At 46.6% G+C, this 27,501-nt stretch overlaps 2 protein-coding genes across 2 annotated transcripts in view; one reads left to right on the top strand and one right to left on the bottom strand.

Moving 5' to 3' along the window:
* ZNF175 (zinc finger protein 175) overlaps positions 1–1,442 on the bottom strand; it is a 9,003-nt gene extending 7,561 nt beyond the window's left edge. Inside the window, exon 1 of the mRNA XM_007463460.1 lies at positions 1,371–1,442. Within this exon, the coding sequence (XP_007463522.1) occupies positions 1,371–1,442 (72 nt within the window). The remainder of the gene's footprint in view (positions 1–1,370) is intronic.
* A 9,764-nt stretch (positions 1,443–11,206) lies between these two features.
* Positions 11,207–24,766, top strand: LOC103073330 (sialic acid-binding Ig-like lectin 14). Its single transcript, XM_082931298.1, is given in 9 exon segments — positions 11,207–11,278; positions 15,556–15,753; positions 21,566–22,076; positions 22,294–22,383; positions 22,386–22,571; positions 22,776–22,823; positions 23,914–24,171; positions 24,414–24,552; positions 24,727–24,766. Coding segments are annotated over 9 exon segments (1,542 nt in total).
* Positions 24,767–27,501: the final 2,735 nt, after the last annotated feature.

Here is a 27,501-nt window from a genome sequence, read left to right as displayed (position 1 = left end):
GAAAGAGTGGCAAAAGAAATTTACACAGATGTGCGAAGAACAATGGGTTATTAATATATAATACATCTTTGAAAGTCCAGAGGCTAAGACAAGCTAAAATATAAATTGTCAAAGGACAAGAAAAGTAAATCACAAAAGAAAAATCATTGACCAATAAAACTTCGGGAAAAAAAATTATCCTGCTTGTAAAAAAAATACAAATTAAAGCAACAATGACATATCTCTTTTGATTAAATTAGCAGTTATTTAAAAAACAAAACAAAACAAAAAAAGAACCAAAAAAAAACAACAAAACAAAACAAAAGTAAACAACACAATATTGGCCAGAGTAGAGGGAAGGCTGCAAAGCCAAGATGATGTGAATGTTGTTGGAGAATATTCTAACGTGAACGGAGAAACTGCTCGAAAATCTCAGCAAAAGCAGAATCAAGGCAAGCAAACAAAATATTTTCAATGTTAAAAAAGGAACAAGGCTAATAAGTATCGTGTATCTTAACACGTAACTGAACGTGCTTTTGAAAATGCTCTTAACAATTCAGCCAACTTCAGTGCGAAATGAAAGACATTTTTCTACAACAGTGTCACTGCTGTGGGCTGAATTGTGTGTCCCCACCCGAAATTCATATGCTTAAGTCCTAACCCCCAGGACCTCAGAATTGTGCCTGTAATTTGGAGAAACAAGGTATTTAAAGAGGTAACAAAGTTAAAATGAGGTCTTTGGAGTGGGTCATTACTATTTTAAAAACATGCAAATAAAGTGTCGTGAAATACACAGAATAACTTGGAATTTCAGGAAATCTTGAATATACGAAGAACCCTGCTTCCAAAAGCAGGGTTGATATCATTCCAAAATATCAAATATTAATATCTGTGGGCAATTTGGAAACATTACTCTCTGGCACTTTTATTCATCTAATAAAGTAGGAAAAACAACATGGTCCTTAAAAGCCAGTTCTTGCTCTAGTATCCAATGACTATAAACTACGAGGACAAAGGGGAAACCAGCCAGTCTCGGGTGAGGAGTCAGGCGGGGACCAGCTAAGACTATGTGAAGACCCAGCGGTGGATGGAAGATGCAGGATCTTCGCCTGTGCTGAGAAGGAAGGAATCAGCATTTCCCCGCCTGTGGCTGGATGTACTTTTTCTTCCTTTGCCCCAGGGCCAGCCCTTTTCTACTACACATCCTCCTCCATCAGCCAGTTCAGTTTCCTCTGTAACACACAATGCCCATGGATAAGGAAACATCGGCCACCTGTGCTCTGCTCTACACAGGAGAATCCAGATTGTCTCAGACACAGGGAGTCCAATATGCCGCTTCCTGTGTCTGCCCTCAGGTTCTGGAGAACTGAGCCCGTGGGGCTCCTGCTTACCTCACATGATCCGTCCCGCTCTTCTGGACCCAAGACCTGGGGCCTCTGCGGTAAATTCACATCAGCAAGCATGTCCTTTCTGGACTTCAATTCTTGGTCTCTTTTGCTGACAGCTCCGCTCTTTCCAGGAGCCTGGAGCTGGGTGGGCGTCAGAAGGCTTCAATCAAAGCTGCTGGGAAGAGTCAGGCTGGAGCTGTGAAGGGAGATCCTGCAGCCTCAGTGATGTGGCCTGACCCAGGGGCTCTGCAGGGACACCAGAAATCCTGGAAAGGCAACGACCACATAATTGTCATCTAATATTCACTCCACATGAATTTCTGAAGGCCATTAGGTGAAAGTCACTGTGTTCGAGATGAGGGTAGACAAAACTCAGAAAAGTCTAGCTATTGGGGTAAAAAATGAGAAAAGATGAAGAGGTTTGGGCTAAATTTAAGGAAGCTTTCATTGCAGCTCTGACACCTTTTAACCGTGAGAAGACGAAGATAGTACTTTAGTTGCAGTTTCCCAAATGAGAAGGAAGGTATTTATCATAGGCATCGGGGAGCTTACATGAGATGAGGCTTGTCAAGCCCTCAACACCTGCCTGGCATATGGGAAACACTGAAAAAAATTAGCAAGTTGCAGAGTCAGGTATCAGGTACCTTGTTTAATTTTCATGCAACCCTGTCAGCTAAATATTATGATCATTATTATACCCATTTTGTGGATGAGGAAACAGTGCTGTTACATAATTTGCCTTAAGGTCACTCAGTCTGCAAAGGGAAGAACAGGGAATGAGTCCCAGGTCCGCCTCACCTTAAACTGCACACAATCGCCACTATCCCTTGTGGTCCTCTACGTGGTCAATTTCCAGAAATTCCATTTACATTTCCTGTTGCCTTCAGAGAGCTGAGGCTTCAAGCTGTCTATATCTGGAGTGCCTAATCCGACATTCTGGCCTTTTCAGTGCCCATCCATAATATAGACAGCTCAGCATTTTCTGACAAAAACAAAACTCAAATTCAATATATGGAACTCCACCTTCACCTGGAAAACCTGCAGACATGCACCAGGACTCCCAATCACTTACCATTTCTTGCCTCTCCATTTCTCCCTTCCCGCCCCAACCAAAATATAGTCGTTGACCACACTGACCTCTAGAAATCCCCAATGAGTAGACCAAAGAAGGTCATGAAATGCCTCCCAGTCACCCCACGGCCAGGCTTCTGAAATCATTACTGCCCTGACTGCCAATAAGTGTTTCCAAAGGGAGTGTGATTTCCACAGGACCCCCCAAATAACCGCCAACGTAGGGTTCCAAATAATGCACCCCAGTAGGAAACTATCATTGATCTGCTCAACAGCCAATCACTGACCCTTACCATGTCCACAGGGACCCGAGGAGACCAACACGGACCTACTCAACCATTCACAAAGGACCCCAACACCCACTGCCCAAAAAGCAATGCAGTCACCCTTGCAAACCTCCATCACTGGCCCCCTAGGCCTCCCATCCACTGGTTCCCATATGCTACCCTTAGCACCCCACTTTACTGATTTCATAGATCCTCCCTCAATCACTGTCCCCCTTGCGTGTGTTACAATGTGAGCCTCAGAGCCCTCCAATCCCTGAAGCCCCTGATCCCAATCAACCACTGCCTCCTACAGCGCCCCCAAGCTGTGGATCACTTCCCCAAATGGCTCCCGGTACCACACCAAGGCCCTCTTGAGACGCACGTACACTGTCCTCATATGAGACAGATTCCCAGGCCAACAATATAAAATCTGCATTAAAGTACACTTGAAATTCAAGTTACAGAAATACATACATACAGAAATTAGGCAAAGAAAGAGTGAAAATCAGCGAGCCAAGCATTCAACTTAAATTAGAAAACCCCACTTACCCCATAGCCTCCACCACTAAGAACCCCATCGCTCACCCCATGGGTCCCCACCACTCACTCTTCACACCCGGCATCACTCATCCCACGGGCCCCCATCACTCGGCCCCCAAACGCCCACATCACTCACGCCAAGCCGATCTCCCCTCATTGACCCCACAGATTCCGCATCGCTAATACTCCACATCACCTCAGCATCCCGCAGGCGGTTCACGGGTTACAACATAAGCGAAATGGCCGCTCTGGGCCGCTTGCGGTTTAGGATTCCGGTCAGGACTTGAACTGTGCGCATGCTCACTAGAACCTTTGAAGCCACTGCCTGCTAATAGTTACCATGGCGTGTCACGTCGTCTCTCTACTCCGCGGTTCATTTTCTTTTCAGGGACTGTGTCAGGAGGACGACATGGCCGCGCCCATAAGGATTATGATAAGGAGGCCGCCATTTTCAAAGAACTTCCATTCCGTACAGGCAGGGAAAACATGAGGCAACTTTCCTAAAAAGTCTTGGATTGTCCCGCGTTGGAAAGGGACCAATTAAATACTTGTGTATATATAGTTGTAGGAGAAAACAGCATTGCATGTCCTGAAAAATACCCTTTCTCTGTACTTTTTACACTGATTTAAAGCCCCACCCTCAGAATCCAGTTTATCCGGCTCCTTCGTCCCTCGCACAGCTCTGCCCAGAGAGGAGACACATGTTGGGAGCCCAGAGGTGTTGAGCTTGACAAAGAACTCCTAAAAACTTCGAAACTTCCTTAGTGTTGAGAGCCATTAAAGTGTCCTTTGTTATGGTAATGTGGTTTTTGGAGGGCACTTAAGGATGTATTCTCTCTTTATATACAGGCATTCCTCGTTTTATTCTGCTTCGCTTTATTGTGCTACACCGATACTGCACCTTTTTTTTTTTTTTTTTAAACACATCGAAGGTTTGTGGCAGCCCTGCGATGAGCAAGTTTATCAGCACCATTTTTCCAACAACATTTGCTCAATTCATGTCTCTGTGTCACATTTTGGTATTTCTCGCAGTATTTCAAACTTTTTCATTTTAGTTTTTACGGTGATCTGTGGTAGTGGTCGTTGATGTTACTACTGCAAAACGATTACAACTCTCTGAAGGCTCAAGTGATGGTTTGCATGTTTTAGCAGTAAAGTATTTTTGAATTAAGGTATGTATATTGGGTTGTTTTTCTTTTTTTCTTTATTTTAGACATAACGCTCTTGCACACTTACCAGATTATATAGCGTAAACATAACTTTTATATATGCACTGGGAAACCAAAAAAGAAAAAGATTGTGTGACTCACTTTATTTTGTTTTATTGTGGTGGTCTGGGACTGAACCTGAACTATCTCCAAGGTATGCCTGTCTGCTAAAATGTCTGTATGAATTTGAATTCCTCAGAGGGCACATGCATTACTAGTGTTGATAGATATGGCCAAATGGCTCTCCAGGAAATTGTGCCAATTTGCATCACCATCTCCTGCAATGTGATGAGAGTCTCTGCTTTACTCCAACCTCAACAGCAGGTTGCATTAGCACTGATTTTGATCTTTCCATTCTTAACAATGAAAAATGTACCCCATCATAGTTTGAACTAGAATTTCTCTTTTTAGGCATGAAGGTGAGCATTTTTAAATAGGTTTCATGATGATTAATATTTTCGATTCTAAACTGTTCAGCCATTCAATGAACTGACTATTCATATCTGTTTCCATCATTATTAGCCTATATTTCATAAGGATTTGGACAAGTTGTTTTTTTTTAATTAATTAATTTATTTATTTATTTATTTTTGGCTGTGTTGGGTCTTCGTTTCCGTGCCAGGGCTTTCTCTGGTCGCGGCGAGCGGGGGCCACTCTTCATCACGGTGCGCGGGACTCTCACTATCGCGGCCTCTCTTGTTGCGGCGCACAGGCTCCAAACGCGCAGGCTCAGTAGTTGTGGCTTACGGACCTAGTTGCTCCGCGTCATGTGGGATCTTCCCAGACCAGGGCTCGAACCCATGTCCCCTGCGTTGGCAGGCAGATTCTCAACCACTACGCCGCCAGGGAAGCCCCTGGACAAGTTCTTTTTATATTAGGAAATACAATCATTAGTCTATTAACATGACCATGAATACATTCTCCTGGTTTGTCATTGTCTTTTGATTTCATTTAGCTTGGATTTGCTATCCAAATTTCATTTTATATAGTTGAATTTACGTCTTTAAGCTTTAAAGCTTATGAGCTTATAACTCTTTGCTTATCACTCTGGCATTCCCAACTCTGAGATTATATATGATGTTGTGAAATGTGAAATTAAATGGAGTCATTTATGTCAAGGGTTTTTAAAATGGATCCAGGAGGCCATTAAGGGGGTGGACCTTACGCACGTCCCCACCAGGTGGAACCATGAACTTTTGAACTGGATCAAACCACAGATATTTCAAGAACACTGCAAGAACACCTGCGACTTGTCACTGCGACGAACTTTTTCCACCCTCTAGTTATAGCCTTAGCACTCAATCATGTTCATCTAAGACTAGATTCTGCCTCCAACTCCAATGAAAATTCTTTTTTTTTTAAATTATTTATTTATTTATTTATTTTTGGCTGCGTTGGGTCTTCACTGCTGTGCATGGGCTTTCTCCAGTTGCGGCGAGTGGGGGCCACTCTTCATTGCAGTGCGTGGACCTCGTTGCGGTGGCCCCTCCTTGTTGCGGAGCATGGGCTCCAGGCACGTGGGCTTCAGTAGTTGTGGCACACGAGCTCAGCCGCCCCGCGGCACGTGGGATCCTCCCAGACCAGGGCTCGAACCCGTGTCCCCTGCATTGGCAGGCGGATTCTTAACCACTGCACCACCAGGGAAGTCCCTCCAATAAAAATTCTTTGTAGGGCAAATCTCCCTTTTTTGCCTTTAAAAACCCCTGACTTTTACTCCCATGTGGGACGCTGTTTGGGTTGCTACCTGAATCCGTGTACCCTGAATTGCAATTCTTTGATCCCAAATAAATGCTTTCTGCTTGCTTATTGCTTCCTATATTTATTTAGGTTGACAATGTATGTATCATCGTGTGTACATGTATGCACACAAACACAATTATATTTATGTTTATATTTAATTTGGACTTATATTTACCTATAATCTTGCCAAGGTTTCCTCTCTTCGCCTCTGCCCTCCGCATTTCCATACACACTCCTTTCCTCTTGCCTTTTAGGGTTATTTTCCATACCTTGAAAATACAAGGCCCTTTATCTCCACAGTTCTCTTTCTTCAGCTTCATTCTCTCTTCTCGCTCTGATGACTATTATGTCTGTAGAGAAAGGTGTTTTATAGCCTCTGGGTTTGACCCTGCTTAAGGGGACCCTCATGGAGACCAGCTTCGTACTCACCTGTGGATTCACCTCGATCTAGGTGAGCGGCCCCTTCCTCAGATGATCTAACACGTGAGCCCCCAAATCCCAAGGGACAGTGGCCTTGTCTGTCTCTGCAGCCCTAGCCCAGAACCTCCTCTTACAGTTTCCCACAGAATTGGAGGGTCCTAGAGGAGCATGGCTGGGATTATGGGTTGAACCACTCTCTCTTCGGACATGGTGAAAGGCAGGGCACAGAAGCTCAGAGGGACAGAGTCTCTGTCTCCCAGGCATCTCTGTCACCACAGCTTACCTCTGTGTATCAGGTCATACTTGCTGACTTTTCTCAGCCAGAAATATCCTCTGTCCAGTTTCATGTCTGGTCTTCTGAACTGGACCTATGGGAGAGGATGGGTGGATGTACAGATCAGTCCTTGGCTAGTGTGCTCTCAGACCATTTCCTGGTTCCTCACCTACACTGCTCTGTACTAATGGGATTTACCCCTGCAGGCTACATTTTCCAAGTACCTTTATTAGCTGGCTTTCAACTAGGGTCAGTCTCTGAGTCAAATGCTGGAGATTAAAATCAAGGAGGAAAATGTAAAATCCAAGGTATTTATTTCTTCCTCTCTCTTTGCATTGTGCAACCTCTCTGGCAGTGGCTGCATCCACTCTGAGCCTCCAGCTCCCAAAGGGGAAGACCTGCCATGGTCCAACTTCTTTTGAGTGTCCAGATCCCTGGGCTCTGTCACACTGCCCCTTCCCTTTGTCCTGGTGGTGATCTGCTGTTGTTCATTTCAAGGTTGCTTTATTGTCCTGTGTTGAATTTTTCATCTCTTCTATCAACTGTGTAACCGATTTTATTGATTAAATTTCCTTTGTCTTAAGTACTTAAGAGTGATTTCCATTTTCGTAATTGAACCTTACCTGGTAGAGTGAACAGAAGAACGGATGGACATATGGAAATACAGATGTGATGGGATGGATGGAAATGTGGATAAGTGGATGGATGTTGTATAGATGGGAAGCCAGGGAAGCCCTCTTTCTCCTCCCTTTAAATGAAGTGTCCCAATGATAGGGACAGAGTAAAGGACAAATTAGGTAATTAATAGTTAATCTCACTAGGGTATTGTAAGTAAAGAAAAAAATATGGGAGACCCCTGTAAGTTAATGATCACTCAAGAAAGCAGGTTTACTTAACCACAAAACTAAGCAGGCTTGCCTAGCAGCAAAACCGTGCGACAGAAGTTTGAGACGTGTCCCAAAACAATAAAACAATGGTGGCGTGAGACCCACATCCTGCCCAGTGAGCTCAGTAGGTTAATGACCCCTAGGGCATGCTCTCTGCACACATAAAAAACAATAATTTATGGAAAGGTACTCATCGTACAGAGACCTAAAATAATTTTTACAGTCCTGCCTTGACCACGTACGGGACAAAAAACCTCCCCTGCCCAACCTGGAGGCGGAGCTGATGATGAAAGCATGACGTCTACTCAAGAATGAGGAAGGGGGCTTCCCTGGTGGTGCAGTGGTTGAGAGTCCGCCTGTGGATGCAGGGTGCGCGGGTTCGTGCCCCGGTTCGGGAGGATCTCACATGCCGCGGAGCGGCTGGGCCCGTGAGCCATGGCCGCTGAGCCTGCGCGTCCGGAGCCTGTGCTCTGCAACGGGAGAGGCCACAACAGTGAGAGGCCCGCGTACCGCAAAAACAAAACAAAAAAAAAGAATGAGGAAGGAGGTGGCCTCCTCCGCCTCCCCACTTTTCCTTTGATTTTAAAACTGTAGCCCACTAAGTTCTTGGGGAGACACCCTCTCGCCCACCCACTTGTAAGCCTCACAAGCATCCTATTCTTTTTTTTTTTTTCACTTTTTGTCATTTAAATTTTTCTCTAACAACCATAGCTTGCTTTCACACTAGAATTTATATTTTTAAAACTCTCTGGACAGGGATGGATTGAGCACCTGGAAGAAATGTACAGTTACAAAGTGTGGATAATAAAACCACATAATTGATATTAAATACCAAATTATATATGTAAACACATGCCAAGTTCTTAATCTTATACAACAAGGGATGAACAGAGAGCCCCATCAATAAAATAATTTTCATTCTCTTCCCAGAAGAATTGCTCAGCCAACAAATACCCAGACAGGAAACTTGCTGTCTCATAGTGAGAACATCAGCCTTGTGCTTAATTTAATTTATGGCTTCACAGCAGCTCGCCAAAATTTGAGATAATGTCTTCACATTCCTTATTAGTTTACTGAGACATCTCAAAAGGCACAGTTGAGCCCTGAGCGGATGGCAAGCTTCAATCCCTGAAATGGGATTATAGTTCTTTCTTTGCCGGCAGTTGACAGATGTGTATCATCACGTGCCTCAAGGCAAAGACTGGAAAAGCATCCTATTCTAATCATCTGGAGAGGCAGTGAAGTGTCCAGAACTCAGAGTAGGCACACCAGACATGCCACTCCAAAACCTAAGCTCTCTGAAGGCAACAGGAAACGGAAATGGTGTTTCTGGAATTAGATCATGTAGGGAACCAGATGGAATAGTGGCAATTGTGTGCAATTTAGAAGGAGGCGGACGTTGGACCGATTCCCTATACTTCCCTTTGGACCTTAAGGCAAATTATGTAACAGCACTCAGCCTCAGTTTCCTCATCCACAGAATGGGTGTAATCATGAACATAATATTTAGCTGACAGGATTGTGTGAAAATTAAACACGGTACCTGATACCTGACTCTGCAACTTGCTGATTTTTATTTTATTCACTGTTTACCATGTGCCAGGAAGGTGCTAAGGGCTCGACAAGGTTCATCTCCTATAAGGTTCCAAACTTAGGTTCCTTCTCATATGCATGTTTCACTGTCCTCAAATGAGCAAGTCTCATGAACCAATGATATAAAACCCAACAGTAAAATTATACTTGGAGTTTAACGGTTACAAAAGTACTTATATACATACATACAGGAAAACAAAAGGAGAGGGTTAAACTTCATGAACCATACATCCAACTTAAATTAGAGAAACTTGCCCCCAACACTCAGAACTTAATCACTCACCCCACAGACTCCCTGTCACGCAGTCAAAAGATCCTCCCATCACTCACCTTACGCAGTCCCCACCAGTCATTCTCCCCACCAGTGCCCTGGAAGAGATCACTCTCCTCAAAGACCTCCCACCCACCCACTGTAAATCTCCCCAATCACTCACCCTGGAAACACCCCTGATACTCAACCCCACGGGTTCCCCATCACTCTCCCCAGCAAATCTATTCCAACAAACACATTCTGGGGCCTTCCCTGGCGGTCCAGTGGTTAAGAATCCGCCTTCCAGTGCAGGGGATGCGGGTTCGATCCCTAGTCAGGGAAGTTAAGATCCCACATGCCGCGGGGCAGCTAAGCCCACGAGATGCAGCTAGAGAGAAGCCTGCGTACCGCAACTTAAGACTCGACGCAGCCAAATTAATTAATTCAAAACCAAACCAAACCAAACACATACGTCTTCATCAGCCAGACCATGGTTTCCTCCATAACACAGAAGGCCTGTGGACAGGGAAGCATCTGCCCCCTGTGGTCTGCTCTCAGCAGGAGGGTCCAGATCGTCCCAGGAACAGGCAGTCCAGAATACGCTGCTCCCTGTGTCTGCCCCCAGGTTCCTGAGAACTGTTCCTGGGGCTGGGGGACATTAGGGGAAGTGATCCACCACTTGGGGGGCTGTAGGAGGCAGTGGTTGATTGGGAGCAGGGGCTTCAGGGATTGGAGGGCTTTGAGGCTCACATTGTAACACACGCAAGGGGGACAGTAATTGATGGAGGACATATGAAGTCAGTAAAGTGCGGTGCTAAGCACAGCATGTGGGAACCAGTTGATGGGAGACCTAGGGGGTCAGTGATGGAGGTTTGTGAGGGTGACTGCATTGCTTCCTGGGCGGTGAGTGTTGGGGTCCTTTGGGGGTGAATGAGTGGGTCAACGTTGGCCTCTCCTTGGGTCCCTGTGGACATGGTATGGGTCACTGATTGGCTGTTGGGCAGATTGCTGATGGTTTCCTATTGGAATGGGTTATTTGAAACCCCAAATTGGGGATTATTTAGGCTACAGTGTTAACCAAGTGCCAGGCAGGTGCTGAAGGCTTCACAAGCCTCATCGAATGTCACTTTCAAACCTGTGATTAATACTTTCCAACACATTTTGGAAACTACAACTAAAGTCATAGCTTCGTATTCTCACAGTTGAAAGATGGCAGAGCTGTGATTAAGTTTCATTAAGTGTAGTCCAAATCTCTTTTTTTTGTTTGTTTTAATGCTGTTCGATTTTTCTGAGCTTTATCTACTGTCAGTGTCTAGCACAGTGACCTTCCCAAAGGGCCCCCAGAAACTGGTGTAGGGTGAATGGTGGATGTGTGACCATGTGGTCACTGCCTTTCGAGAGCTCCTTCGTGTCTCTGCAGAGCCCCTGGGTCAGGCCACATCATTGAGGCTACAGAATCCTCCTTCACTTCCCAGCCCCACTCTCTCCTGTGGCTCTGGTTGGAGCCTTCAGATGCCCACCTGTCTTTGGGCTCCTGGGAAAAGTGGAGCTGTCAGCAAGAAAGACCGAGAGTAGAAGCCCAGAGGGGACATGCCTGCTGATGTGAGTTTGCCCCAGAGGCCCCAGGTCTTGGGTCCAGAGGAGCGGAATGGATCATGTGAGGTAAGCAGGAGCTCCAGGGTCAGTTCTCCAGCACTTGAGGGCAGACACAGGAAGCAACAGATTCTGGACTCCCTGTCCCAGAGATACTACTCGGCAATAAAATGGAATGAACCACTGAGGCAGGAACCAACAGCATGCAGGAATCCGAAGAAGCCAGATATAAAAGAGTACACAGTTATGATTCCATTTTTATGTAGTTCTAATATGGCCAAAACTAAGCTATGGCGATAAAAATCAGTAAAGGCTGCCTCAGGGAGGCATAGTATAAGGAAAATTTGAGTAGTGATGGAAATATTCTACATCTTGATTGGGGTGGCTGTATGCATTTATCAAAACTCATTAAAACCTGTGTACTAAGCAAAGGAAACCATAAACAAAACGAAAAGACAACCCTCAGGATGGGAGAAAATATTTGCAAATGAAGCAACTGACAAGGGATTAATCTCCAAAATATACAAAGAGCTCATGCAGCTCAATATCAAAAAAAAAAACAACCCAGTCCAAAAATGGGCAGAAGACCTAAATAGACATTTCTCCAAAGAAGATATACGGACTGCCAACAAACACATGAAAGGATGCTCAACATCACTAATCATTAGAGAAATGCAAATCAAAACTACAGTGAGGTATCACCTCACACCGGTCAGAATGGCCATCATCAAAAAATCTACAAACAATAAATGCTGGAGAGGGTGTGGAGAAAAGGGAACCCTCTTGCACTGTTGGTGGGAATGTAAATTGGTGCAGTCACTATGGAGAACAGTATGGATGTTCCTTAAAAAACTAAAACTAGAGCTACCGTATGACCCAGCAATCCCACTCCTGGGCATATACCCAGAGAAAACCGTAATTCAAAAGGATGCATGGACTCCGATGTTCATTGCAGCACTATTTACAATAGCCAGGACATGGAAGCAACCTAAATGTCCATCGACAGAGGAAAGGATAAAGAAGATGTGGTACATATATACAATGGAATATTACTCGGCCATAAAAAGGAATGAAATAGTGCCATTTGCAGAGACGTGGATCGACCTAGAGAGTGTCATACACAGTGAAGTAAGTCAGAAAGAGAAAAACAAGTATTGTATAATATTGCTTATGTGTGGAATCTAGAAAAATGATACAGATGAACTTATGTGCAAAGCAGAAATAGAGTCACAGATGTAGAGAACAAAGTTATGGTTACCAAGGTGGGGGGGGAGGTGGGATGAATTGGGAGATTGGAATTGACATACATACACTACTATGTATAAAATAGATAACTAATGAGAACCTACTGTATAACACAGGGAACTCTACTCAGTGCTCTGTGGTGACCTAACTGGGAAGGAAATCCAAAAATGACAGAATGTATGTATACGTACAACTGATTCACTTTGCTGTACAGCAGAAACTAACACAACATTGTAAAGCAACTATACTCCAATAAAAATTAATTTAAAAAAAGAAAAAAAAATTTTTAAAAACAAAAAACCTGTGGATTAGACATAAATACATTAAATAAAAATTATTTATATATATATATGTCATACATAAGTGTACATCATGCATAATATGATAAAATATGTATGTAAGATACTATAATGGTGGATACATGACATTATGCTTTTGTCAAAACCCATAGCATTGTGTAACACAGAGAGAACTTCAGTGTGAACTGTGGACTCTGGTTGATGATGATGTGTCAATATTGGTTCATTATTTGTAACAAATATACTACACTAATGCAAGATGTTAGTAATAGGGAAGAATATGAGGGGGTTAGGGTGCATATGGGAACTCTCTGTACTGTCTGCTCAATTTTTCCGTAAACCTAAAACTGTTCTAAAACAATAAAGTCTGTTGATTATTTTAAAAATTTACTTGTTGTGTATAAATCTATTATTTATAAATGTACCTAAATATATATTCACTATATGTAAATTATATCACAATAAAAAAAATGAAGCAAGACACAGGCAATGACATATAATATAATTGCACTTATAAAAAGTTCAAAAATAGGTTTATCTGAACTATACTTTTTTTAATAAATTTATTTTATTTATTTGGTTTTGGCTGCGTTGGTTCTTCGTTGCTACGGGCGGGCTTTCTCTAGCTGCGGCGAGTGGGGGCTACTCTTCGTTGTGTTGTGTAGGCTTCTCATCGCGGTGGCTTCTCTTGTTGCAGAGCGTGGGCTCTAGGTGCGCAGGCCTCAGTAGTTGTGGTACGTGGGCTCAGTAGTTGTGGCTCGCGAGCTCTAGAGCCCAGGCTCAGTAGTTGTGGTGCACGGGCTTAGTTGCTCCGCGGCATGTGGGATCTTCCCAGACCAGGGCTCGAATCCGTGTCCCCTGCGTTGGCAGGCGGATTCTTAACCACTGCGCCACCAGGGAAGCCCCTGAACTATAATTTTTAGGGATACATTGGTGATAAAACTATAAAGAAAGCATGGAAATGGTTAATGTAAAAGCCAGGATCATGGATACTTTTAGGAGGGATACACAGTGTTGTGACCAGAGACACATAGATTTGATTGCATCAAAATGAAGGTTCACATCAAATAGAGGACAACTGAGATCAATTTAATTGAGAAATGACAGAATGGGAGGAATTATTTCCTTCATTTAAGCTTACAAGAGCTGCTTTTTTTTTTTTTTTTAGGTACGCGGGTGTCTCACTGTTGTGGCCTCTCCCGTTGCGGAGCACAGGCTCCGGACGTGCAGGCTCAGCGGCCATGGCTCACGGGCCCAGCCGCTCCGCGGCATGTGGGATCTTCCCGAACCGGGGCACGAACCCGCATCCCCTGCATCGGCAGGCGGGACTCTCAACCACTGCGCCACCAGGGAAGCCCCACAAGAGCTTTTTAACTAGAATGTACGAAAACTTTCACAAATCAACAAGAAGAAAAACAAGCCATCATAAAAATAACAAATGACATGAATATTTATTTCAGAAATGTGGAAATATGAATGGAAAACAAGTCCATATTGATATGCTGAAGCACACTGGTAGTTGAAGAAAAATCAAACCGAAACGAGATACTGCTCTACACACATCAGATTGGAAAACCAAGAAGGCAGATAACAGCAAGGGTAGCAACGATGTGAGGAATTAGGAACCTCATGCTCTGATGGTGGGTGTGTAGACTCTTGAGCTATTTTGGGAGCTGGCGATACTCGATATCTCAAACTGGCTATTTCGTGAACTGAGTGCATTTGCTTTGTGATAAGTCACTGTGCTGCACACTTACCCATTTGTATCTTCTGAACATTATACACTTTGTACCATAAAAAAAAATTTTTTTAGCTGATACCAAGTGGAAGTAACCAGGGGAAAAATGTGTACTGTATGATGCCATTCACATAAAGGTCAAAAATAGTAAAACCGTAACTTTGAAATCTAGGGATGCATATTTTGTTGGTAAAAATATATTATCCTCTAAGGTTAATAATAGGGATGAGATCAGAATCTTTAGAGAAGTTGATAAGGAAAACTCCCCGGTCCTTCTGTGTAAACCCTTTGAATAGATGAATCACAAGGATTACAGTTAATTTAAAAAGATGGGAAAGGTTGTTTATAATCACATCAATGCAAAGTAAAGAAAAGATATAATACCGTTTCTCTACTCTTGAATTAGCAAAAGTGAAAGAAGTCAAGCGTACCAGGCACTCTCATGTGAGTAGGGCACTTTGGGAAAATGTCGTGTTGGCTTCAAATGGAATTGGAGGAATCATCTCCACATACTGTATCAATTAGAAATGCATTTCATTCTAAGTTACAAAAAAAGCTGACTTTCAGGAACCTTAACAAATAGGGCGGGACTTCCCTGGTGGTGACACGGGTTCGATCCCTGGTCTGGGAAGATCCCACATGCCGTGGAGCAACTAAGCCCGTGCATCACAACTACTGAGCCTGCGCTCTAGAGCCCGTGAGCTACAACTACTGAAGCCCACATGCCTAGAGCGTATGCTCGGCAACAGGAGGAGCCACCACAATGAGAAGCCCGCGTGCCGCAACAAAGAGTAGCCCCACTCACCTCAACTAGAGAAAGCCCGCGCTCAGCAACGAAGACCCAACACAGCCAAAAATAAGTAAAACAAAAAAAACAAAACCAAATAGGGCTTTATTTTTCTCGTGAAACAAGAAGGGGTGGGGGGAGGGGAGAGCTGCTGCTGGCTTTGATTCAGTGGCTTGGCAGAATCTACGAGACTTTCCAGAGAGTGAGGAAGGAAGGAGAGGCTCAGGATTGGCCCCAGGCCAGAGGGTTGGCCCCTCCCTGATCTTCTGCTCCCTAGGCAGGCCCAGTCCTTCTGCCTCAGATGGTTTTCTGGCCTGAGGTCCAGATCTGGTTCGTGTCTGGTCAGACCCTTCTGTACAATCCAGTTATTCCTAAACTCAAGACCCAATACTGCGTCAGCACCACGGACAGCGACACCCCCCTGCTTCCTGGGGACGAGATGGGGTCTTGGCTGGAAAGAACAATCCCGCTGTGGGTAGGTTCTGATGGGAAGGCGAATTGGGAGAGGCTTGGGGACTTGATATGAACAGGATAAAGGCCTCCCTATCTACGTCTGTCTAGATTCCAAGAAACCGATCTGGGGAAAATAGACCCCCAAACCCCCCATGTCTCTTAAGGGGAGTGGGGGGGTTGGTCTTCAGGAAGTGAGAGTCAGCGTTTCAGGGTTCAGGAAGAGTCCACCCAGCTGTGGTCCCAGGAGAGAAGAGCTCAGCTTTCACTCCCCCCCTCCCCCCTAGCCGGCAGTGGCCCGAGGGAGAGATGGGTATTTCTGTTGAAGGGAGAGCTTTGACATAGAAGCCATACACTTCAACCCAGGAAGCATCCCCAGCTCTCTTAGCAGCCCAGGGCCGCCCCCATCTCCAGGCTAGGAAAGGCTAATCAGATGGTGTCAGGCAAATCTAGATTCTCCTCTGCAGCCCAGAAATGCTGCTGCCGCTGTGGCCACAACCGTGAGGGCAACAGATGTGAGGAAGAGGTTTCCCGGCGGGGCTGCAGACAGAGAGTCTGTTTCCTGCAGTGGTCCCTGGAGGTTGGCGCAGGTGCGATCTGTAACCTTCACTCAGTGACGGTGAAGGAGGACCTGTGCATCCCATCCCATTCTCCATTTCAACCCATGGATTTTCTGGACTGACTTTAGCCCATTCGACATCCACCTTCAGATCCTGGAGGTGGGCAGCAGACATTGTAATCCCCTTCTGGCCACAGACCCCATCAAAACCTGGAAGAAACAATCTGGGGCCAATCCAACCTTCTGTGGGATCCAGGGGCCCACGGTTGCTCTCTAAGCATCAGATTCTCCAAGATGCGGGGAAGTGGGAATACTTTAAGGTAGAGAAATATTATGTGAAAAATGACTCCCAATATATCTGAATGTGACAAGTAGCCAGGGATCCCCAGGAGAGAACCCCAGAGACAGGAACACATGTACTCCTTATCAGGAGGGTGGAAGGCTTGTTGAGGACCCCAGGGGAAGCCAAGGTGGACTCTCAGGGTCTCCTCTCTGGGGTCTGAATCATTTTCTCCTCTTCATCTTGTACCAGACACCCCAAATCTACATCCCTTTGACCTGAAGCACAACCATTTTGGAGTCTGAACAGCCCAAAGTCCAGTAGGAGGACGCTTCTCTCCTCCATGGGGCCCAAGGTCCCCCATTCCTTATTATTCACCCATATGTTCGGGTCCCAAGATCATGCCATCAGGATATATGTATATGTGTAACTGGTTCACTTTGCCGTACACCTGAAACTAACACAACCTTGTAAATCAACTATACTCCAGTAAAAATATTTTTTAAAATAAATAAAATTTTTAAAAAGGATCATGACACCAGCCCTACATTGTCAGGAGACCTTCCTAGGAGGTGACGGGTCTATGTGTAGAGCCATCTGAGGAGTTCAGCTCATGGCTACAAACCTATACGTGATTTTTCAGGCCTGATCACAGGCAAATGCAAAAGCTTTCCCTGGCTGACCTCACGAGCATGCTGCGCTGTAGTCTCTGAAAGGAGTTGCAGTGAAGGACTCAGACTGCTCTGGCCCATCGTGCCGTTCACATTTTTGCATTCCTAGCTCAGATGACTTTATTCTTTGGTCTGTTTATCTGAAGCCTTGGGCAGAGGTCTTCAGCCATCTATACTGAAGCCTCCTCGTAGAGGAGAAGCAGGAAAAATTGGAGACACTTTTCCCCACTCTGATTCAGGACTCAGTACATTTCCATTCCCAGCGCCACCGCCAACCCAGGGTCCTTAGACCCACCAGAGCTTTTTGTTCTGGGTCCCGCGTCCATGAGGCGACCCCAGTGTCTATGCTGGTCACCCTGACCATTGGCAAAGGTTCTCTCCTTGGCTAAACTCTAGCCAGGCTCTTTTTTTTTTTTTTTTTTTTATGTGAAATAGTGTTATTTTGTTGTTTTCTTTTGCGGAACGCGGGCCTCTCGCTGTTGTGGCCCCTCCCGTTGCGGAGCACAGGCTCCGGACGCGCAGGCTCAGCGGCCATGGCTCACGGGCCCAGCCGCACCGCGGCATGTGGGATCTTCCCGGACCGGGGCACGAACCCGCGTCCCCTGCATCGTCCCCTGCATCGGCGGCGGACTCTCAACCACTGCGCCACCAGGGAAGCCCTCTAGCCAGGCTCTCGAAGCTCTTTTTCAACAAGTTCTTGACTTCTGCATCTATCTTTGCATCGTCCATTTTTTTTCAAGAACCCTGGTAAGACAGTTTAACCAAAATCCCTTACCCTCAATGTCTGATGGGGCTCCTCATCCTCCACTAGCCCCCAGCTGATATCTGATCACCCTGGCCTGCCTTCAACAAGAAGCCTGGTAGGTGGGTTTAGCCAGAATCCCCCTTTGCCCATATGTGTCCTCTTAGTAATTTTCCATCCGCTGACCCCTCACCCCGCTCCTTGGCAATACATTCCCACTTTTCCTCATTGTATTCAGAATCGAGCCTGATCTCTTTCCCCTGCTGCAAAGCCCCATTGCAGAGGTCCCTGCACCTATGACAGTGGTCCTGAATAAAGTCCGCTTCACTGTTCTTTAACAAGTAAGTGATTAAAGGCTTACTTGTTATTTTCATTTTGACTCATTGCTTTAATCAGCTACTTGACACTAGCAGCTCAGGCTCTCTCTCCCCGCTTGGCTGAGCTCCTGGTCCCATCAGGCTTGGCATCCTCTGTGGGGGGTGGTCAGGACACCTGGGTCCCTGAGGAGGGACCCAGTTGCAGAGCCTGTGGGACCTGATGTGTGGCCAGTAGCCCGGGCTGAGTACGGAGAAGAAAGCACAACCGTCCCCACCTCGCCACCCTTCTGTGGATCCAACCAAAGACTTAAAGCCACCATATCTTCCCACGATGGACGTAGAGAATATTTTCTTTCTCTGTCCCAAATGCTCCCAGAACCTGGCTTTTGGCCCCGTCCAAGGAAGTAGCACAGGTAGGAAGGAAGCTCTCCTCTGCGGCACTGACGGAGGTGGCAAATAGGAGAGGGCTAAAGGCGGTCAGTGCAATGCCTCCCGTTCGCATCACCCCTCTGCTCCCGGCCATCTGGCTGCCGCCCTCTCCCACCCCTGCCTGGCAAAACTCTCACCTGGGTCACCAATAACCACCTTGTTCTCTTCCTATCTCCCTGGCCGGGCTATCTCAGTCACAACTACCACGTCCCCCTACAACCCACAATTAAGCTTAAGCCGTGCGTGCGCACTGCACATGAGAGCATGCATGTTCTCACTACTCCGCCCAGGGCCCTCTTGCCCCCGTCGGTGAATGTGTCCATGTGTCCACCTCCAGGGACAACTCTGCTCTCTTCTGAAGCCCTGTCTTCCCAGCCCAGACCCGCACATGTATACTGCTCTTGGCGATGGCAAGTTGTTAACTAAAGTATTCATTATGTAACATACTTGATAAATTTTTAATTTATTTTATTTATTTATTTTGTGGGGCGATGGATCTTCGTTGCCGAAAAGAGCATGGGCTCAAACAGATTACTCCCATGCCATTGTTCACAGCAGCAAGATTCACAGCAGTGGCGGAACCAATCCCAGCGTCCAGCAACTGAATGGATGAACCAAATGCGGTAACACATACAATCAAATATCATTCAGCCTTTCAAAGAAACACAAATTCAGACACACGCTACGACACCGGTGACTCTTGAAAACAGTACGCTACCTGAAAGAAGCCAGACACAAAAGGACGAATATCGTTTGATTCTGCTTATATGAGCTCCCTACAAGGCAAATTCATCGAAACAGCAAGTAGAATGGTGTTGCTTGAAGCTAGGGGATGGGGATGGTGAGAAATCGTTGGGTAACTGCATCAGAGTTTCTGTTGGGATGATGAGAACATGCTGGAAATAGAGAGTGATGATGGTGGCACTAACGTGGTGACTGTACTTAGTGCCACTGAATTGTACCGTATACAATGTTTAAAATGGCGATTGTTGTTTTATGGCGATTTTGGAAACGAGGAGTACCTCTGTCCTCGTGGGGAGGTCGTTCTGCGGACAAGTATTTTTCAAATAAATGATAAGTCAAATTCGAGCATGTCAGCTATTGACAGGTGCGGAGGAAAATCACACAAGGACAGGAGCGTGTGACACGTTGGTGTGGGGAGGCCAAGCGATCGGGGAGAAGATGGGAGGATGCTGCAGACCCCGTGCAAGGCGACTGCAGGCCAGTGCGGGGCTCTGGAAGCCTTCGAGGAGAGCGGGCATATGATTAGACCCTCATTTAGGTAGGATCCTAAGGCTGCTGTGTTCAGAATCAGACAGAGTGGATCCAGGGCAGCACGAAAGAGATGTGGCAGGACACTGCTGGGTACTCCAGGTGGGAGGTGATGGTGCAACGGACCAAGGAGGTCGTGTAGATAGAGAGGATATGTCTTGAACATATTGTGAAGGTCAAGCTAACAGAATTTTCTAATGGATGTGGTAGGTGAGGGGAAATGAGGATCAAATATGATGCAGAAATGTATGTAGAGAGCTGGATATGAAAGCCTGGGGATCAGAGGAGGGGTCCAGGGTAGAGACCTTAAATTGTATAGTTAGTGTAAGATGACAATAGATGAGGTTAAAAAAAGTGGGTGGGGTGGGATGATAAGAGTATGACACTTCCTCAAAATCTTAAATATAGAATTAACACATTTCACTTCTGGATATCTCTCAAAGAGAACTGAGAGCAGGGACTCTAGGAGATATTTGCACACTCGTGTTCCTAGTAGCGTTATTCACTGTAGCCAAGTGATGGAAGCAACCCAACTTCCCCTCAACAGATGAAGGGATAAGCAAAACCATGGAATATTATTCAGCCTGAAAAAGGAGGGAATTTCTGACACTTGCTACCACATGGATGAACTTTGAGGACATTATGGTAAGTTCAACAACCTAGTGAAAAAAAGACAAACACTGCATGATTACACTTATATGGGGTGGACAAAGTAGTCAAATTCCTCGAGATAGAAAATAGAACTGTGGTTGCCAGGAGCTGGCAGGAAGAAGGAATAAGGATTGGTTGTTTACTAGGTACAGAATTTCAAGGTTTTCAACTTGAAAAGGGTTATATTTTTACTAGATTAAAAAAAAAAATCATACTCATTAAAAGAAAATACCCAGTATGCTACCAGGACACACGGCGATCTCACCACTGATGCAGCTCTAAAGCCCGACAGCGCTGCCTGTTTGGGGAGGAAGTGATGGGCCCGGGTGGGAGCATCTCCTGGGCAGGGACCAGGCCAGACGTATCCCTTCTGGTCTCCAGGTCACCAGCCCAAGATGCTCAGTGTCGGGTGAAGGAGGGAATGGATGATTGGCTGCTGCCTTCACGTCACCCAGGAGCCCCTTCTTGTCTTCTGCCCCAGACGCTCACACAGACCCTAAAGAACCCTACATCTTGCAGGACCGACCACCCGAGGTTCTAGGTGAGGCTGGGACCCTCCAGGTCAAGACAGGAGCTGAGCGGCTCCCTGGTGTAGACAGCGGTGCTCAGACGGGAGGACCTTAGGAGGCTCACCGTGTCCTACGCCTCCGTGTCCTCAGAGGGCTCCGGTGCTGGAAGGACCCACCCGAGATGGGGGGCAGGACAGGACTGTCCTCCTTGCCTGCTCCTCTCTCGGCAGGTCTCCAGGATCTCTGGACCGAGGGGTGTCCGTCCGCTCTGTGCGGAGGGGGGCCGAGCTCCGGCTCTGCAGTTTCTCTTCTGTGAACAGCTGGGTCTCGTGTTCCTCCCCGGCTTCCCGTGGGTCTCCCCGCAGCCTTACCTCCCTCTCTCCTGCCCCTTCTCTTTTCACACACAGGACGCCCAGAAGCCCTCCGTCTCAGAGATGCTGCTGCTGCTGCTGTCCCTGCTGTGGGCAGCTGGGTGGGCTGCGGGGAGAGGGGTGGGCGGGGCAGGGGCTGCGGCTGACCCTTGTTCCCCCGCAGGGTCCCTGGCTCAGGACAAGAGATACTGGCTGCAGGTGCCGGGGTCTGTGACGGTGCAGGAGGGCCTGTGTGTCCGCATGCCCTGCTCCTTCCAATATCCCCGGGACAACTGGGACGACTCTGTCCCAGCTTTCGGCTACTGGTTCCAGGAAGGGGCCAGAACCTACCAGCATCGTCCAGTGGCCACAAACAACCCAGTTCGTGAGGTGCTGACGGACACCCAGGGCCGATTCCACCTCCTTGGAGACCCCCGGGCCTACAACTGCTCCCTGGACATCAGAGATGCACAGCAGGGAGACGTGGGGACATACTACTTTAGGGTGGAGAGAGGGCCTTCTGTGAAATATAATTATATACAGAACGTGCTCTACCTGCGTGTAACAGGTAAGGATGGTGTCAAGGAGAGGACACACAGACACAGGGGCCCTGAGGGCCCCCAGGGCAGGGCTGGGAGGGGACCCCCTGTCTTCTCATCCTGGGAGGGGCCCAAGGGGACCTAGGAGGACAGGACGCTGCGGCTGGCCTGGGGCAGAGACAGCTCTGAGGGGCACACTCGGGGCCCGCCCTCCAGGGCCTGGGTCTGTTTCTCTCTCCTCTTCAGCTCTGACGCAGACACCCGATATCCACGTCCAGGGGACCCTAGAATCTGGCCTCCCCAGGAATATCACCTGTGCAGTGCCATGGGCCTGTGAGGGGGGACACCCCACACCTTCTCCTGGATCGGGGTTGCCCTCACTTCCCTGCACCCCAAGAGCCCCCGTTCCTCGGTGCTCACCCTCACCCTGGGGCCCCAGGACCATGGCACCAACCTCACCTGTCGAGTGACCTTTCCCGGAGCTGGCGTGAGCACAGACAGAACCATCAGGCTCAACGTGTCCTGTGAGCGCGGGGCCAGGACGCCGGGTCCCTGAGGGCGGAGGGCGCTGGGGATGGGAGGCCTGGGTGGGATACCTGGGGACTCTTCTTGGAGGCACGCTGGGAGGAGAATGAGGAGAATGCTGAGACCCCCCCCCCCACATGTTGTCATGTTACTCATGACACCTCATCATACTGCAGGAGGACATTTCTTTCTTTCTGTTCCAGATGCTCCACAGAACCTGTACATTCGTGTCTTCCGGGGAAATAGCACAGGTGGGAGAAAAGTGCCTGGGTGGAATGGAGGTCAGATGCAGGGATGTTGTGAAGATGCACAGAATCAAGCCCATCACTCATCCCCTCTCTGCTCCTACGTCTGCCCTCCGCCCCCCAACCCTGTCCCCTGGCAAGACTCAGTTTAGGGCCACTGTGGATTCCTAGTGACAACTCACTGTCACCTCCACTTGCTCCCTCCCTTCCCACCTCTTCTCTCTCCTCACTATCCCAGGACATCCTTTCCCCGATTCCCTGCCACCTCCCTGTCTCCATCTCTCTCACAAGGAGACTGAGCTCCCAAGCTGGGTACCAGGCTTCTGGCTGATTTCTGCAGGATTCCAAGGGGAAGCTCATCTACCCCGGGGTTTCCAATCCTACCTCTGCTCTGAGGACTCTCACAAACCTCTGTCCTGAGTGCCCTCCACTCCCCCTGCAGGGGACCCTCCGATATGAGTAATCCGAGCCTAAATCTCGGAAATTCCTTTAGGCTCTGTGTCTCACCCAATCGTCCCCGGGAACTCAGTGAGTTTTGCAAAGTTGACTTTCTGAAAATGACTCACGTCAGCCCCCTCGTCCATCCCCGTGACCGCAGCACCAACTCAGGCCTCCATCCTCTCTCTGGCCTGGACCCGGACCAGCCTCCCCTCTGGCCTATCAGCCTCTAGTCTTGGCCCTGTCCAGCCCGCAAGAATTGGGACCCCAAAGGGATCTCTACATGCCCCAGATCTGACCCTATGACTTCCTTGCTCAGAACCCTCCCGTGGCTCCCTGGGGCCCTCATCACCTGTGTGCAGGCCTCCAAGTGGCCAGACCCACGTGTGTCAGCGCCCTGCACAGTTTCACACATCAAGGGCCACCTCCTGGGATGCTCTCTCCCAGGCCTACGTATGGCCGACTCTTCCTCAAGCGTCCACATCCCCCTGTCCTGGGATCAGCAAGTTGCCCCTCCTCCCGCCTCACCTCATAGACTGCCCCCGCGTTTGACCTTGCCTGCAGTGCTTGTCCCAGAGCCGCTGTTCCTGTGTCTGGGAGGACAGAGCGAGAGAAGGGCCTCTCAGCCTTGCCCTTCTAGCTCTCTCTGTCTCCCTAGTCCCGGAGATCCTGGGCAATGCCACCTCCCTTCGAGTCGTGGAGGGCCAGTCCCCGCGCCTGGTCTGTGTTGTCGACAGCAGCCCACCCACCAGGAGAAGCTGGGCCCGTGGGTGCCTGACAGTGAGCCCCTCACAGCCTTTGGATCCCGGGGTCCTGGAGCTGCCCCAGCTGGTGTTAGGGGATGGAGAAGATTTAACCTGCGCAGCTCAGCACCCGAGGGGCTCCCTCCGTGTCTCCCTGAACCTAGTTGTGCAGGGTGAGTATAAGCAAGGACGCCTGAGTTCTGAGCTAGGGTGGAAAGCAGGGTTAAGGTGTGGACTTACAGGGACTTCCCTGGTGGTCCAGTGGCTAAGACCCCATGCTTCCAATGCAGAGGACGTGGGTTTGATCCCTGGTCGCAGAACTGAAATCCCATATGGCAAGCAGCGCAGCCAAAATAAAAATAACGGTGTGGACTTACACCTAACACCCACCTTACTCTCTCTTTTCGTCCTCCAGGTGTCTCCTCTTCCTTCCCCCAAGTCTCTGGGGAGCGGGGAGAGGGCTCCTGGCCCCTGGTCGTCACGTTGCTCGGGGGGGCCCTGTTGGGGGCTGGTTTCCTTCTCACCTATGGCCTCACCTGGATCTACTATACCAGGTGAGAAGCCCTTCTTAAGGTGTCCCTGATTTGGGGACACCTCCATCTTGTCCCTTCCAGAGCAAACCTTCCACGAAACTGGTCCCTTGTTTCAGAACTGTGTTTCCCTTACAGGTGCAGAAACTCACAAGGGAATAGGGTTGAGAGGGGTGACTGAGTCCCCCTTTTGCACAGTGGTGCTTCAGAGGTCTGTGAACGAGGAGGTCCCGGATGACTTGGACCTGCTTCCTTTCCAGAAATAACATCTCTTCACATCTGGTCTCCAGGTTTCTTCCTGATCGTTCTACGTGAGTTGTTGTGAGGGCAAGGAGGAAATAGATATTTTTATTATTAAATTGAACTGTGCCCCATGTAATATGTTTTCTTCTATGTGCTTACCTTAGCATGGTTTTGATATGCCCATAGCGCGACCCATAATATATTGTTAGAAATCCCATAATATAGTATTTTTTAAAGTTAATTTTAAAGAGATTTTTTTAATTAGAAAAATTAACTATTTTATATGTATCCACATATGAACCATTTCAATTGCTCTTCGTCCCTTTGTTGTAAAAATAAAATCCCCTAAGGAAAAGTAAAAATAAGAGGAATTCCCTGTGGAAAGAACATATTTAGAAAATGGACCTGGTGTGGCTAACAGGTACCCCCAATAAAATGGAGCCAGGCAATCATGACAGACCTAGGGTTCAGTCACGTACTCTGAGTTCTTAGAAAAACCACAAACAAAAACTATAAGAACTTGTGATTGTGCTAAGGGTCCTACCTGAAAAACCCCTAAGGAGATGCTCCAGTGACAGCCATCATTGGAAACTTCTGGTCAGGCTGCAATGACTTGTGGTCAGGCTGCAATGACTTGTGGTCAGGCTGCAAGGGCCATCCAATCCCCATTTACAAGTCTCCCAACTGTGGCTTCTGTGGCTTGTGCTTTCAAAAACCCCTCACCCCTTCACCTCCAAGGAACGTACTTTTGGTTACAGCCAAAGGCTTCTTATCCCTGGTTTGCAAACCTTGCAAACAATAAAGCTGTCCTTTTGCATTAAGGTAACGCTGCCTCTTTTCTCAGATTTATTTCTAATTTAGGATGACAGTATAATTTCTCTATAGTATCATTTTCCTTTTACCTGAAGATCTTTTCATATATTTTTGTAGTGTAGGTATGCTGGTGATGAATTCTCTCAGCCATTGTTTGTCTGGAAAAGTTTTCATGTACATTAGCTTTGGAAGGATATTTTTGTTGGATTAGGAATTCTAGGTTAAATTTTTCCCTGTTCTGTTGTTTAAATTCTTTTGACTTGCCTAGTTTCGCCTTATTTTCATCTTTCTTTCTTTGTAGTTTATATTTTTCTGTAGCTGGTTTTAATATTTTCTCTTTTTCACTGGGCTTTAATAATTGAATAATATGTGCCTTGGCGTGTAAATGTGTGTGTGAGACAGAGAGAGAGACAGAGATAATCCTACTTGGAGGGTGTTGAGTATCTTGAATCTGAAATTTTATAGTAGTGATCAAATTTCTAAAAATTGAAGCCAATGTTTATATATATATATATTTTTCTATTCCCCTCTGGGTCTCCAATTTTACATATGTGATATTGCCCAGTATTATCTCATTATCAGCTCTGAGCATCTGTTCGCCATTTCCAACCTTTTTTCTCTATATTCAGTTTGAATAGGATCTGATGCTACATCTTCAAGCTTACTGATTATTCTTCCACAATATTGAATCTGATGTTAGTCTCACTCAATGAAATTCTCCCTTCAGATAATTTATTTTCTTCTCTAGAAGTTAATTTCCTTGGTTTTTAATCTTAAGTTTCTTCCTTTATTATGTTAATATTTTCCTTTACATCTTTGAGTATATGGATAATATTTGTAATCAATGTTTTAATGTTTTTGTCTGCTAGGTCCGTCTCCTCCGTCATGTCTAAGCCTGATTCCATTGAATGATTTTTCTCTTATTAAGTGTCACATGTTCCTACTTCTTTATGTGTCTAGTAATTTTTCACTGATTGCTGAACATTGTCAGTTTTATGTGGCTGGTGACTTGGTCTTGTCTTTCTTTAAGTAATACTGGTCTTTTTCTTGATGGCAGTTATTTGGATGTTGGGTCAATATTTTAAAGGTTCTTTAATTTTTATTGAACTAGTGTTGATGTACAACACTGTGTTAGTTTCAGGCGTACTACATAGTGATCTGACATTTGCATACATTATGAACTGATGACCATGATAAGTCTAGTAACCATTTGTCCCAACACAAAGCTATTAAAATATCATTGACCATTATTCCTTCTGCTGTATATCACATCCCCATGGCTTATTTATTTTATAACTGGTGATTTACACTCCTTAATCCCCTTCACCTATTTTGCCCACCACCCCCTCCCCACTGGCAACCACCCATTTGTTCTCTGTATCTGTGGGTCTGTTTTCATTTTGTTTTGTTTGTTTGTATGTGTGCTTTTTAAAATTTATTTTTATTTTTTTATATTTTTTTATTCGTTTAGTTTTTGCGGGCCTCTCACTGTTGTGGCCTCTCCCGTTGCGGAGCCCAGGCTCCGGACGCGCAGGCTCAGCGGCCATGGCTCACGGGCCCAGCCGCTCCGCGGCATGTGGGATCTTCCCGGACCGGGGCACAAACCCGTGTCCCCTGCATCGGCAGGCGGACTCTCAACCACTGCGCCACCAGGGAAGCCCCGTTCCTTTTTTTAGATTCCACGTATGAGATCATATGGTATTTGTCTCTCTGTCTGACTTATTTCACTTAGCATAATACTCTCTAAATTCATTCATGTTGTCAAAAATGGCAAGATTTCATTTTTTATTATGTCTGAGTAATATATATGTTATATATTCATTCATCTATCATGGACAATTAGGTTGATTTCATATCTTGACTATTGTAAATAATGCTGCAGTGAACATTGGTGTGCATATACCTTTTGTTTTTTGT

Source organism: Lipotes vexillifer, unplaced genomic scaffold (assembly GCF_000442215.2).
Source record: "Lipotes vexillifer unplaced genomic scaffold, Lipotes_vexillifer_v1.1 scaffold802, whole genome shotgun sequence".
Classification (NCBI taxonomy): Eukaryota; Metazoa; Chordata; class Mammalia; order Artiodactyla; family Lipotidae; genus Lipotes; species Lipotes vexillifer.
This window is presented reverse-complemented; position numbering and strand designations above follow the sequence as displayed.